At 42.9% G+C, this 15670-nt stretch overlaps 1 protein-coding gene across 3 annotated transcripts; it reads left to right on the forward strand.

Moving 5' to 3' along the window:
- The first annotated feature begins 1565 nt into the window (after positions 1 to 1565).
- LOC311110914 (chondroitin sulfate N-acetylgalactosaminyltransferase 2-like) lies at positions 1566 to 15449 on the forward strand. 3 transcript variants are annotated; one of them, XM_084153546.1, is made up of 9 exons: positions 1566 to 1714; positions 1987 to 2105; positions 2267 to 3257; positions 3506 to 3722; positions 3812 to 3913; positions 4070 to 4248; positions 10200 to 10294; positions 14338 to 14419; positions 14516 to 15449. In XM_084153546.1, exons 3-9 carry the CDS (start codon positions 2606 to 2608, stop codon positions 14806 to 14808), a joined length of 1620 nt encoding a protein of 539 aa, XP_084009672.1. In that variant the 5' UTR covers positions 1566 to 1714; positions 1987 to 2105; positions 2267 to 2605; the 3' UTR covers positions 14809 to 15449. The 3 variants fall into 3 exon arrangements, with proteins under 3 accessions (XP_084009672.1, XP_084009673.1, XP_084009674.1); XM_084153547.1 differs by lacking the exon at positions 1987 to 2105 and having other exon boundaries at positions 1586 to 1714; XM_084153548.1 differs by lacking the exon at positions 1987 to 2105 and having other exon boundaries at positions 1619 to 1714; positions 2703 to 3257.
- The last annotated feature ends 221 nt before the right edge of the window (positions 15450 to 15670 follow it).

Consider the following 15670-nt stretch of genomic DNA (forward strand, 5'->3'; position numbering starts at 1 on the left):
CGGACTATTTGCACTTCTGCTCTTTGTTTCTCAACACTTTTTTGATGTTGTTGTTTTATTTTACTTTTCTATAAAAAAATAAATGCATTGTTGGTTAAGGGCTGTAAGTAAGCATTTCACTGTAATGTCTACACCTGTTGTATTCGGCGTATGTGGCAAATACAATTTTATTTTATTTTATTTGATCTTCTGAAGCAGAGGTAACTCTGGGTCTTCCATTCCTGTGGCGGTCCTCATGAGATCCAGTTTCATCAAAGTGCTTGATGTTTTTTGCGATTGCACTTGAAGAAACTTTTAAAATTCTTAAATTAATGATGGACTGTTGTTTCTCTTTGCTTATTTGAGCTGTTCTTGCCATAATATGAACTTGGTCTTTACCAAATAGGGCTATCTCCCCCCTACCTTGTCACAACACAACTGATTGGCTCAAACACATTAAGAAGGAAATAAATTAAGAAGGCACACCTGTTAATTGAAATGCATTCCAGGTGACAACCTCATGAAGCTGGTTGAGAGAATGCCAAGAGTGTGCAAAGCTGTCATTAAGGCAAAGGGTGGCTATTTGAAAAATCTCAAATCTAAAATATTTTTTGATTTGTTTAACACTTTTTTGGTTGCTACATGATTCCATATATGTTATTTCATAGTTTTGATGTCTTCTCTATTATTCTACAATGTAAAACATTGTAAAAAATTAAGAAAACCCTTGAATGAGTAGGTGTGTCCAAACTTTTGACTGGTAGTGTAGTTTTCATTGGAGGAGGGCAGGAAGGGAGGTCTCAATTCAAGATGAGTCTAACATGAACATCAACTCTCCATGTCAACTTCCTAGACCTAAACCATGGTGATGAGGCAAAGGAACTATTAGACAGAACATGTGTGCAGCAAAACTGTATTATCATGAGACTGCACAATATACAATTATTTTAGGGGATGAAAAAATGGTTATGTGCCATATTGAACTCCTTGATTTGCCCAGTCAGAATGAGATTTTGCTTTTAATGACATAGTCCTATCCAAGCATTTAATAAAGGATATTGGCTTGTTATTCAGTCATTCAGCCATTATCTATAGAATAACATGACCTGAAATACTGAACTTGCTGCCCAGTACTAGAGGTTATAGCATCCCTTCATGTAACAACTTTTGTTGGAGTAGATTAATGCACACCTTAAATACTCCAAGAGATGATTTTGTTTATAAACTGTACAAACAAGAACACAATTGTTTCAGACCTTATGATGAGTGAAAAATACTTTAACACATTTTATCACCCCAAAGTCTAAGTTTGTGAGATTTATTTTCAGATATTAAAATTGACCTGGATGGGAATGGGAAATACGGCACCATCTAATGCACTTTTATTACACTTTGAATAAACTTTAATGCTTGAGTGGTCTTTTATTAATTGGTGATCATGTTATATGTATTTCACTTGTGTTTTAAAAAGTCATTTTTATGAAATGTTGTTCTTTTTTGTAGCCAATGGCAAAGAATTCGCCTATTCCTCTCTGGAAAGATATATGAACTTTTATCTTGAAGTAGCTACAGAAACTCTTTTGCCGGAAGTACAGTTTTTTCGATCAGTGCACTTCACTCCATGGCGTTGTTTAGAAGAATCCCTTTTGATCCACTTTACTCTGTGGCGTTGTTTAGAAGAATCCCTTTTGATGCTACTGCTTTTTAGTCCTCGCACGGAGAGCTGAATATCTGGGTAAGTATTTGCACAAATATTATTTACTGTTCAAAGCAAATATTTCTCGATATATAGCTAGCTAGCTACACAATCGTTCGAACCGGCTCAAAGCAAGCCGTTGTTTACACCCCACGTATCTAACGTTAGGTGTTAGCTAGCTTCCCAGCCATCCAACTCTCTGGTTCCCTTTGTAGGTTGCTACAGTAGTTACCCAGCCACAAGCTCATTAGCTCGGCTAACGTTGTTGTCGTTGTATAGCTTGTTGGCTAACGTTAGCAGTCTTCCTACAGGTAACAGTAACATAAGCAGACAGGCATTGCTGGACAAAGCCCTCAGATCCAGTCTTGAATAAACATCACATTGAGGGGAAGTGGTTCAGGGGAAAGTCTATTCTAGTTAGCTCATCTACGTAAGTAAAACATGAAATTCAAGTTCCTCTTTAAGTCATAGCTAGGTCAACAGTGCATTTATTGCACCAACATTTCCTTTTTTGCATAATTTGTTGACACCATCTGAATAATGTAACATGAATGAACAATGATTGCAGAATGATTGCTTTTTCATCTAAAGGTTCTAAATTACACACTGATGGAAGAAATGCAAATGGATTCCACTCACAATGTAACACCTGCAAGATAACGGTCACATTGCAATCATCAAATAAGACTTACCAGAGGTGTTCCTGACTTTATCTGAATAATGTGACATGAATGAACAAAGTAGCTTTTTATAGCTGCACTCGAACAAACGTCCACCTTGTTGTTAATTTAACTTGTTAATTAGAGAGGACTTTTTAACATTCCTAGAATATGCATTGGACCTAATTCTGTCCAGCTTGAGGTAGATTTACCTGACGTGAAAGGGAATGCAGAGTGCAGACTCGTCGCCCATAGACTGCATGCGAGCGTGATGCCTAGGCGAAGCTTGCCGCTGCAGGGACGGATGCGCTGGCTGTTCCTGGGGCTCTTCCTGCTGCTGGTCATCCTCCTCTTTGCTTACTTGCTAGAGTGCACTCCCCCAGCTGACGTCAGCCTGGTCCTGCCTGGCTTGGGAGGGGAGTCCTATGGGAAGGAGTACTACCAGGCCCTGCTGCAAGAGCAGGAGGAGCACCAGCTCAGCCGCGCCTCCAGCCTCAAGCGGCAGATCGCCCAGCTCAAGCATGAGCTCCAGGAGATGAGCGAGAAGCTCAAGGTCCTGGAGGACAGAAAGGAAGGCCCCGGGGTCCAGGGGCTGGCTGAGACCAAGGACCAGGTGCCTGGGGATCTCCTCGAGTTCCTCCACTCCCAGATCGACAAAGCCGAGGTGAACACGGGGGCGCGGCTGCCCAGCGAGTATGCCCTGGTCCCCTTCGAGAGCTTCACCTCTAGTAAGGTGTATCAGCTGGAGATGGGGCTGACCAGGCACCCAGAGGAGAAGCCTGTGCGGAAGGACCGCAGGGACGAGCTGGTGGAGGTCATCGAGGCGGCCCTGGACGTCATAAACAACCCTGACGAGGAGGATGGCCAGGAGGATGATGTGCCCATGCAGAGGCAGACTTACACTGAGAGCCACTTTACTGAGGGTAAGAGAGTTATACTGGGGTAATGTATAACAGTGGTTCTCAACCTGATCCTGATGATAAGTTGACCAATTTTAATGTGCTAGTGCTGCCAAATATCTGGAGGGGCTGAGGGCCAGCATGGGAACTCCTAATGCAGATCACTATCTGCTTGTTTCATGGCTGCAAAAAATGATGTAATCTTGCCTTTAAAGTTTAACAATATTTGTTCCCTATGTTTGACAAAGCTGTGTTTACCCTTATGTGGGCAGGGCTATACAGAACAGAACGGGACAAAGGCACACTCTACGAGCTCTTCTTTGCAAAAGAGGACTCCGACAATGTCCGCCACGTTACTCTTTTCCGTCCATTCGGTCCTTTAATGAAAGTCAGGAGCACGTCTGTAGAAACGTCCGGAGTCATCATCAATATCATTGTGCCTTTGGCGGGCAGAACAGATGCGTTCTCACAGTTCCTACACAACTTCAGGTCAGTGGTGGTGAGTCATGTGAAAATGGCAATATGCAGCCTATGCCTAGTATTTGTAAAGATTGTGTTAAGTTTTTTTGTGATTTCAGGGACGTTTGCATAAAACACGATAGGGGAGTGCATCTTACGGTGGTCTACTTTGGACAAGAGGGCTTACGAGAGGTGAAGTCTTATTTGGAAAAAATGTCCAGGTTTGTTTTGTCTTTTAATATGAATGAAAGGATTTATGATGTGCTTTTGATAGGATTTTACTGCTGTATATCTGTCACTTGTCCATATGTTATTTTCTAGTCTAGACATTTCGTGCTCAAACAACAGACAACTGAAATTACATTGTTAATTTGTAGGGAGGAGAGCTTTTCCAACTACACCCTTATCCCAGTGGACGAGGAGTTTTCCAGGGGCAGGGGTCTGGACATCGGAGCCCGCTCCTGGAAGAAGGGTGACGTATTGATGTTCTTCTGTGATGTGGATATCTACTTCACACTGGGCTATCTCAACAACTGCCTTCTTCACACCACTCCAAGTAGGTGCCTTCTATCAAAACATTGTAACCTACACATTCCTGTTTCCTATGGATGTAACGATTCACCGATACGCATCGGTCCCCGATTCAAATGTTTGAGATATGACTGCAGCCGCGGACCCGAAACTGATCCAAATTTGGCAAGCATCGGTCAGAAAATCGATTCAAACGTTACGAATCAGTGATTTTATTTTATGTTGCTCATATTACTTTCTACCTGCTGAAAATACCTCATATTTTGTGACAACTGTGCATCCTGTCCTTCAGTGTCGAACTAAGCATGCACTTGTGTTGACAGTCAAGTCATTTTGCATGCCGAACAACCTCAGGGAATATCAGTAGCCTGGTCAAACTGCACACAGTGCCCAGCTTCGTGTGCTGACCAACGTGAGGTAGGTGGCCTGTTCCTGATCTTGCACATCTGCGAGGCACCTTCAGCGTTCAAATGCTAAGATGGCTTACACGACATCAGGCTTTAATAGTTGAGTGACAACCTATGTAATTTGCTTGGTTATTGTTATCTATGCGCTGTTGAAAATGGTGTTTTACCGGAATAAAAGTAAACTACCGGAGACACAACTCTCATCTGGTTATAGGCTACCTGCTGAATGGGGCTTAACAATATATTTTATTTAGATTGTTCAGGTTCACCATCAGCATTTTTAGATAGGTTAAAGTAGATCATTTCATAACGAGGACAGCAATCACTTTGCGAGGCGCACTACATGGCCAAATTGGGAAGAGAAAAGAAGCTCACTAAAAACTTCCAAACGATCAAAACCATTCGGTTTTGAGATGGGGGTGAAATCCAAAGTTTTGCTATATATTCATTGGCTATGTCATAGCTAATTTGTAAATGATAAATATTGATACATTACTAGCGCAAACACTTAATCTTCAAAAATGACAAGTTAATTAGTGAGTGATGGTGATTTCAGAACCAAAGTGGGGGACAAAAAACATATGCTACATTGCCCCCCCAATCTGATTGTGGTAGTGCGGTGGTAGATGCCTACAGTGGCTTACGAAAGTATTTACCCCCCTTCGCATTTTTCCTATTTTGTTGCCTTACAACCTGGAATTAAAATGGATTTTTGGTGGGTTTGTATGTCTCAATAAGCTTGGCACATCTAGCCACTGGGATTTTTGCCCATTCTTCAAGGCAAAACTGCTCCAGCTCCTTCAAGTTGGATGGGTTCCGTTGGTGTACAGAAATCTTTAAGTCAATTGGATTGAGGTCTGGGCTTTGACTAGGCCATTTAAATGTTTCCCCTTAAACCACTCGAGTGTTGCTTTAGCAGTATGCTTAGGGTCATTGTCCTGCTGGAAGGTGAACCTCCGTCCCAGTCTCAAATCTCTGGAAGACTGAAACAGGTTTCCCTCACGAATTTCCCTGTATTTAGCGCCATCCATCATTCCTTCAATTCTGACCAGTTTCCCAGTCCCTGCCGATGGAAAAACATCCCCACAGCATGATGCTGCCATCACCATGCTTCACTGTGGGGATGGTGTTCTCGGGGAGGTGAAAGGTGTTGGGTTTGCGCCAGACATAGCATTTTCCTTGATGGCCAAAAAGCTCAATTTGAGTCTCATCTGACCAGAGTACCTTCTTCCATATGTTTGGGGAGTCTCCCATATGCCTTTTGGCAAACACCAAACGTGTTTGCTTATTTTTTTCTTTAAGCAATGGCTTTTTTTCTGGCCACTCTTCCGTAAAGCTCAGCTCTGTGGAGTGTACGGCTTAAAGTGGTCCTATGGACAGATACTCCAATCTCTGCTGTGGAGCTTTGCAGCTCCTTCAGGGTTATATTTGGTATCTTTGTTGCCTCTCTGATGAATGCCCTCCTTGCCTAGTCCGTGAGTGTTGGTGGGCGGCCCTCTCTTGACAGGTTTTTTGTGGTGCCATATTATTTCAATTTTTTAATAATGGATTTAATGGTGCTCTGTGGGATGTTCAAAGTTTCAGATATTTTTTTATAACCCAACCCTGATCTGGTTTCTCCACAACTTTGTCCCTGACCTGTTTGGAGAGCTCCTTGGTCTTCATGGTGCCGCTTGCTTGGTGGTGTCCCTTGCTTAGTGGTGTTGCATACTCTGGGGCCTTTCAGAACAGGTATATGTGTGTGTGTGTATGTGTGTGTATATATATATATATATATATATATATATATATATATATATATATATATATATATATATATATATACACACACACACACACACACACACAGTGGGGGGAAAAAAGTATTTAGTCAGCCACCAATTGTGCAAGTTCTCCCACTTAAAAAGATGAGAGAGGCCTGTAATTTTCATCATAGGTACACGTCAACTATGACAGACAAAATGAGAAGAAAAGAAATCCAGAAAATCACATTGTAGGATTTTTTATGAATTTATTTGCAAATGATGGTGGAAAATAAGTATTTGGTCAATAACAAAAGTTTCTCAATACTTTGTTATATACCCTTTGTTGGCAATGACACAGGTCAAACGTTTTCTGTAAGTCTTCACAAGGTTTTCACACACTGTTGCTGGTATTTTGGCCCATTCCTCCATGCAGATCTCCTCTAGAGCAGTGATGTTTTGGGGCTGTCGCTGGGCAACACGGACTTTCAACTCCCTCCAAAGATTTTCTATGGGGTTGAGATCTGGAGACTGGCTAGGCCACTCCAGGACCTTGAAATGCTTCTTACGAAGCCACTCCTTCGTTGCCCGGGCGGTGTGTTTGGGATCATTGTCATGCTGAAAGACCCAGCCACGTTTCATCTTCAATGCCCTTGCTGATGGAAGGAGGTTTTCACTCAAAATCTCACGATACATGACCCCATTCATTCTTTCCTTTACACGGATCAGTCGTCCTGGTCCCTTTGCAGAAAAACAGCCCCAAAGCATGATGTTTCCACCCCCATGCTTCACAGTAGGTATGGTGTTCTTTGGATGCAACTCAGCATTCTTTGTCCTCCAAACACGACGAGTTGAGTTTTTACCAAAAAGTTCTATTTTGGTTTCATCTGACCATATGACATTCTCCCAATCCTCTTCTGGATCATCCAAATGCACTCTAGCAAACTTCAGACGGGCCTGGACATGTACTGGCTTAAGCAGGGGTACACGTCTGGCACTGCAGGATTTGAGTCCCTGGCGGCGTAGTATGTTACTGATGGTAGGCTTTGTTACTTTGGTCCCAGCTCTCTGCAGGTCATTCACTAGGTCCCCCGTGTGGTTCTGGGATTTTTGCTCACCGTTCTTGTGATCATTTTGACCCCACGGGGTGAGATCTTGCGTGGAGCCCCAGATCGAGGGAGATTATCAGTGGTCTTGTATGTCTTCCATTTTTCTCAATTTGTCTGTCATAGTTGACGTGTACCTATGATGAAAATTACAGGCCTCTCTCATCTTTTTAAGTGGGAGAACTTGCACAATTGGTGGCTGACTAAATACATTTTTTTCCCCACTGTGTGTGTGTGTGTGTATATATATATATATATATATATATATATATATATATATATATATATATATATATATATATATATATATATATATATATATATATATATACAGAGATCATGTGACACTTAGATTGCACACAGGTGGACTTTATTTAACTAATTATGTGACTTCTGAAGGTAATTGGTTGCACCAGATCTTATTTAGGGGCTTCATAGCAAAGGGGGTGAATACATATGCACGCACCACTTTTCCGTTATTTATGTTTTAGAATTTTTTGAAACAAGATATTTTTTTTACTTCACCAATTTTGACTTTTGTGTATGTCCATTTACATGAAATCCAAATAAAAATCCATTTAAATTATAGGTTGTAATGCAACAAAATAGGAAAAACGCCAAGGGGGATGAATACTTCTGCAAGGCACTGTAGTCTCCCTTATGGCTCAGATCAGGTGCCTACATAGTACATATACCATAGACATACATCATTTACGCTCACAAACACACACAGAAGTCAGCTCAAACAGATCCAGCTAAGAGACCCAGCTCATGAGCTCCATCAGCAGCATATTTGAACTTAGAAAGGAAAATGAATGTGTTTATGCAACAAATGTTAGTGCATGGAATCGTATCGTTTCGTTTTCTAATCAAATCAAAATGCACTGAATCGTTTCAAATTAAAACGTATTGTTCCTGTATCGTATCGGAGCCCATGTATCTACAGTGCTTTCGGAAAGTATTCAGACCCCTTGACTTTTTCCACATTTTGTTACGTTACAGCCTTATTCTAAAATTGATTCAATTGTTTTTTCCCCTCATCAATCTACACACAATACCCAATAATGTCAAAGCAAAAACAGGTTTTTAGAAATGTTTGCAAATGTATTAAAAATTATCAAATTTACATAAGTATTCAGACCCTTAACTCAGTACTTTGTTGAAGCACCTTTGGCAGCGATTACAGCCTCGAGTCTTCTTGGGTATGATGCTACAAGCTTGGCACACATGTATTTGGGGAGTTTCTCCCATTCTTCTCTGCAGATCCTCTCAAGCACTTGTCAGGTTGGATGGGGAGCGTCGCTGCACAGCTATTTTCAGGTCTCTCCAGAGATGTTAGATCGGCTTCAAGTCTGGGCTCTGGCTGGGCCACTCAAGGACATTCAGAGACTTGTCCCGAAGCCACTCCTGTGTTGTCTTGGCTGTGTGCTTAGGTTCGTTGTCCTGTTGGAAGGTGAACCTTCGCCCCAGTCTGAGGTCCTGAGCGCTCTGAAACAGGTTTTCATCAAGGATCTCTCTGTACTTTGCTCCGTTCATCTTTCCCTCGATCCTGAAAAGTGTCACAGTCCCTGCCGCTGAAAAACATCCCCACAGCATGATGCTGCCACCACCATGCTTCACCGTAGGGATGGTGCCAGGTTTCCTCCAGACGTGATGCTTGGCATTCAAGCCAAAGAATTCAATATTGGTTTCATCAGAACTGAGAATCTTGTTTGTCATGTTCTGAGAGTCCTTCAGGTGCCTTTTGCAAACTCCAAGCAGGCTGTCATGTGCCTTTTACTGAGAGTGGCTTCCGTCTGGCCACTCTACCGTAAAGCCCTGATTGATGGAGTGCTGCAGAGATGGTTGCCTGTCTGGAAGGTTCTCCCATCTCCACAGAGGAACTCTGGAGCTCTGTCGGGGTGACCATCGGGTTCTTGGTCACCTCCCTGACCAAGGCTCTTCTCCCCCGATCCCGATTGCTCATTTTGGCCGGCTCTAGGAAGAGTCTTGATGGTTCCAAACTTCTTCCATTTAATAATGATGGAGGCCACTGTGTTCTTGGGGACCTTCAATGCTGCAGACATTTTTTGGTGCCCTTCCCCAGATTTGTGCCTCGACACAATCCTGCCTCGGAGCTCTGTGGATAATTCCTTCGACCTCATGGCTTGGTTTTTGCTCTGACATGCACTGTCAACTGTGGGACCTTATATAGTCAGGTGTGTGCCTTTCCAAATCATGTCCAATCAATTGAATTTACCACAGGTGGACTCCAATTGAGTTGTAGAAACATCTAAAGGAAGATCAATGGAAACAGGATGCACCTGAGCTCAATTTCGAATGTCATAGCAAAGGGTCTGAATACTTACGTAAATAAGGTATTTCAGTTGTTTTTTTTGTAATAAACTTGCGACAGTTTCTAAACACCTGTTTTCGCTTTGTCATTATGGGGTATTGTGTGTAGATTAATCAATTTTAGAATAAGGCTGTAACGTAACAAAATGTGGAAAAGGGGAAGGGGTCTGAAATACTTTCCGAATACACTGTAGATACGTATCGAATCGTCTTGAAAGGGAAGGATGCACATCCCTAATGTTTCCTTCCTTCAAATTCTTTGGGGTTTTTCATGAGTACTGGCAGTATGTGACTTGTCTTTTTTCTAAATGTGTACTATTGGCATTTTGCATGTAATTTGTACCAAAATATATTTCAACCCCTCCCTCTTATGTTTTCTTCTTGTAGACAAGAGAGTCTTTTATCCGGTGGTTTTCAGTTTGTATAATCCTGCCATAGTCTATGGAAATCTGGAGCTGGCTCCCCCCATTGAAAGTCAACTTGTAAGTACCTTTAAAAATGCTTGACCAAAAAAATACATACACTACCGGTCAAACGTTTTAGAACACTTACTCATTCCAGGGTTTTTCTTTATTTTACTATTTTCTACATTGTAGAATAATAGTGAAGACATAAAAACTATGAAATAACACATATAGAATCATGTAGTAACCAAAAAAAGTTTTAAACAAATCAGAATATATTTTATATTTGAGATTCTTCAAATAGCCACCCTTTGCCTTGATGACAGCTTTGCACACTCTTGGCATTCTCTAAACCAGCTTCACTTGGAATGCTTTTCCAACAGTCTTGAAGGAGTTCCCACATATGCTCAGCACTTGTTGGCTGCTTTTCCTTCACTCTGCGGTCCGACTCATCCCAAACCATCTCAATTTGGTTGAGGTCGGGGGATTGTGGTGGCCAGGTCATCTGATGCAGCACTCCATCACTCTCCTTCTTGGTAAGGTACCCCTTACACAGCCTGGAGGTGTGTTTTGGGTCATTGTCCTGTTGAAAAACAAATAATAGACCCACTAAGCCCAAACCAGATGGGATGGCATATCGCTGCAGAATGCTGTGGTAGCCATGCTGGTTAAGTGTGCCTTGAATTCTAAATTAATCACAGACAGTGTCACCAGCAAAGCACCCCCACACCATAACACCTCCTCCTCCGTGCTTTACTGTGGGAAATACACATGCGGAGATCATCCGTTCACCCACACCTCGTCTCACAAAGACACGGCGGTTGGAACCAAAAATCTCCAATTTGGACCCCAGACCAAAGGATAGATTTCCACCGGTCTAATGTCCATTGCTCGTATTTCTTGGCCCAAGCAAGTCTCTTCTTCTTATTGGTGTCCTTTAGTAGTGGTTTCTTTGCAGCAATTTGACCATGAAGGCCTGATTCATGCAGTCTCCTCTGAACAGTTGATGTTGAGATGTGTCAGTGACTTGAACTCTGTGAAGCATTTATTTGGCCTGTAATTTCTGAGGCTGGTAACGCTAATGAACTTATCCTCTGCAGCAGAGGTAACTCTGGGTCTTCCATTCTTGTAGCGGTCCTCATGAGCGCTTGATGGTTTTTGCGACTGCACTTTCAAAGTTCTTGAAACGTTCCGTATTGACTGACCTTCATGTCTTAAAGTAATGATGGACTGTAATTTCTCTTTGCTCATTTGAGCTGTTCTTGCCATTACATTTACATTTTAGTCATTTAGCAGACGCTCTTATCCAGAGCGACTTACAGTTAGTGAATACATATTTTTTTTATACTGGCCCCCCGTGGGAATTGAACCCACAACCCTGGCGTTGCAAACGCCATGCTCTATCAACTGAGCTACATCCCTGCCGGCCATTCCCTCCCCTACCCTGGACGACGCTGGGCCAATTGTGCGCCGCCCATGAGTCTCCCGGTCGCGGCCGGCTGCGACAGAGCCTGGATTCGAACCAGGATCTCTAGTGGCACAGTTAGCACTGCGATGCAGTGCCTTAGACCACTGCGCCACTCAGGAGTAATGCCATAATATGGACTTGGTCTTTTACCAAATAGGGCTATCTTCTGAACACACCCCCTACCTTGTCACAACACAACTGATTGGCTCAAACGCATTAAGAAGGAAAGAAATTCCACAAATTAACTTTTAAGAAGGCACACCTGTTAATTGAAATGCATTCCAGGTGACTACCTCATGAAGCTGGTTGAGAGAATTCCAAGCGTGTGCAAAGCTGTCATCAAGGCAAAGGGTGGCTATTTGAAGAATCTCAAATATAAAATATATTTTGATTTGTTTAAAATTTTTTGGTTACTACATGATTCCATATGTGTTATTTCATAGTATTAATGTCTTCACTAATATTCTACAATGTAGAAAATAGTAAAAATTAAGAAAAACCCTTAAATGATTAGGTGTTCTAAAACTTTGGATCGGTAGTGTATATACACTACATGACCAAAAGTATGTGGACACCTGCTTGTCGAACATCTAATTCCAAAATCATGAGCATTAATATGGAGTTGGTCCCCCCCATTTGCTTCTATAACAGCCTCCACTCTTCTGGGAAGGCTTTCCACTAGATGTCAACAATGCTGCAGGGACTTGCTTCAATTCAGCCAGAAGAGCATTAGTGAGGTTGGGCGATTAGGCCTGGCTCACAGTCGGCGTTCTAATTCATCCCATAGGTGTTCGATGGGGTTGAGGTCAGGGCTCTGTGCAGGCCAGTCAAGTTCTTCCACACCGATCTCGACAAACCATTTCTGTATGTACCTCGCTTTGTGCTCAGGGCCATTGTCATGCTGAAGCAGGAAAGTGCCTTCCCCAAACTGTTGGCATGTCATTGTTTGCGGTAAGATTTCCCGTCACTGGAACTAAGGGGCCTAGCCCGAACCATGAAAAACTGCCCCACTCCATTATTCCTCCTCCACCAAACTTTACAGTTTGCACTATGTATTCGGGCAGGTAGTGTTCTCCTGGCATCCGCCAAACCCAGATTCATCCGTCGGACTGCCAGATGGTGAAGCGTGATTCATCACTCCAGAGAATGCGTTTCCACTGCTCCACTGCTCCACTGGCGGCGAGCTTTACACCACTCCAGCCAATGCTTGGCATTGCTCATGGTGATCGTAGGCTTGTGTGTGGCTGCTCAGCCTTGGAAACACATTTCATGAAGCTCCCGACGAACAGTTCTTGTGACGACGTTGCTTCCAGAGGCAGTTTGGAACTCTGTAGTGAGTGTTGCAACCGAGGACAGACGATTTTTATGCGCTTCAGCACTCAGTGGTCCCATTCAAATCAAATGTTATTTGCCACATGCGCCGAATACAACAGGTGTAGACATTACCGTGAAATGCTTACTTACAGCCCTTAACCGATAATGCATTTATTTTAAATAAAAAGTCAAATAAAACAACAAAAGTGTTGAGAGAAAAAAAGAGCAGAAGTAAAATAAAATAACAGTAGGGAGGCTATATACACGGGGGTACCGGTGCAGAGTCAATTTGCGGGGGCACTGGCTAGTTGAGGTAGTTGAGTTAATATGTACATGTGGGTAGAGTTAAAGTGACTATGCATAAATAATAAACAGAGTACCAGCAGCGTAAAAAGATGGGGTGGGGGGCAGTGCAAATAGTCCGGGTAGCCATGATTAGCTGTTCAGGAGTCTTATGGCTTGGGGGTAGAAGCTGTTGAGAAGCCTTTTGGACCTAGACTTTGCGCTCCGGTACCGCTTGCTGTGCGGTAGCAGAGAGAACAGTCTATGACTAGGGTGGCTGGAGTCTTTGACAATTTTGAGGGCCTTCCTCTGACACCGCCTGGTATAGAGGTCCTGGATGGCAGGAAGCTTGGCCCCAGTACTGGGCCGTACGCACTACCCTCTGTAGTGCCTTGCGGTCGGAGGCCGAGCAGTTGCCATACCAGGCGGTGATGCAACCAGTCAGGATGCTCTCTGGTGCAGCTGTATAACTTTTTTTTGGAGGATCTGAGGACCCATGCCAAATCTTTTCAGTCTCCTGAGGGGGAATAGGCTTTGTCGTGCCCTCTTCACGACTGTCTTGGTGTGTTTGGACCATGATAGTTTGTTGGTGATGTGGACACCAAGGAACTTGAAGCTCTCAACCTGTTCCACTACAGCCCCGTCGATGAGAATGGGGGCGTGCTTCTGTGAGCTTGTGTGGCCTACCACTTCGCAGCTGAGCTGTTGTTGCTCCTAGACGTTTCCACTTCACAATAATAGCACTTACAGGGAGGGAGCAGCTAGCAGGGCAGAAATTTGACAAACTGACTTGTTGGAAAGGTGGCATCCTATGACAGTTCCACGTTGAAAGTCACTGAGCTCTTCAGTAAGGCCATTCTACTGCCAATGTTTGTCTATGGAGATTGCATGGCGGTGTGCTCGATTTTATACACCTGTCAGCAACGGGTGTGGCTGAAATAGCCAACTCCACTAATTTGAAGGGGTGTCCACATACTTTTGTATATATAGTGTATTTAATTGTAACTCAATGTTTACATTAGTCGACTTGCCAATGTCAAGTGTTCTTTCCGTATAGATTCACAAGAAAGATGCTGGATTCTGGAGAGATTTTGGCTTTGGAATGACTTGTCAGTACCGCTCGGACTTCCTCAATATAGGTAAGCCGTGTTAACCGAGAAGTATTGCTACGGTGTTGTGTGCTTTCTATGTATTTATACTGTGACATTTCTATAAGCAAGAGGTCTTCTTTCTAGGAGGTTTTGACCTGGAAGTGAAAGGTTGGGGTGTGGAAGATGTCCACTTGTACAGGAAGTACCTGCGGAGCGACCTGATCGTGACGCGTACGCCAGTATCCGGCCTCTTCCACCTGTGGCACGAGAAGCAGTGTGCAGACGAGCTGACTCCAGAACAGTATCGCATGTGCATCCAGTCCAAAGCCATGAATGAGGCGTCCCACTCTCACCTGGGCATACTGGTGTTCCGTGAGGAGATCGAGAATCACCTCCGCAAGCAGGCCTATAAGACCCAGGGCAAAACTGAAGACTGAATTATGCCTTTTCGCTAGGCGGCCATCTTAGGTACTCTCTGCATCAGAACTCCTCGCTTTTTTAAAAGAAACAAATACAAGAACTGAGGTCCTCTGTAGCTCAGCTGGTAGAGCACGGCGCTTGTAACGCCAAGGTAGTGGGTTCGATCCCCGGGACCACCCATACACAAAAATGTATGCACGCATGACTGTAAGTCGCTTTGGATAAAAGCGTCTGCTAAATGGCATATTATATTATTATTATTACACTCATGTTGTTACTAACATGATTAAAATGCGCTATACAGAAGAAGACCTGTTTACACAAAATCATGTTATATTTCACAGATCAGCTAAAGACACGTATGGGAATGTACAAAAAATGTACTTAATGTGAAGCGTCAACTTAAACATTTCAAAAGACTGAGAATGACACTACCTGCGTCAACACAAAAAGACTGATGGAACGTCTTTGCCTTAACTTGATAATAACTTCAATGTCCTTAATGTCCTTGCCCGTGAGGTCAATGGACAGTGTTCTTCTTTTTAAAAAATGTATCGCTACGATAGCTCTACTGCCATAGTTGTATTTATTTATAATAATGTCAAGATTGATTTAAAGTTGTACAGTGATAAAAAATAAAGGGACCTTTATGTTTGAATAGGCTTTGTTGAAAGGTGAAAATAAGTCAGAGGCAGTGTTTATCAGCATCGAAGAAGATGATTTATCCTATCGGTTTTAATTTGTTTATTTGGGAAATGTACCAAAATATACAGATCGGACTGGATTGTGACTGAAGATGCATCACAGTATTAAACTTACCTTTCATTAAGTTGAACCTTGCAGCCACTCAATGCCAATGCTCAATGATGTGGTCAATCT

This window comes from Coregonus lavaretus, assembly GCF_964263955.1.
Source record: "Coregonus lavaretus genome assembly, chromosome: 36".
NCBI classification, from domain to species: domain Eukaryota; kingdom Metazoa; phylum Chordata; class Actinopteri; order Salmoniformes; family Salmonidae; genus Coregonus; species Coregonus lavaretus.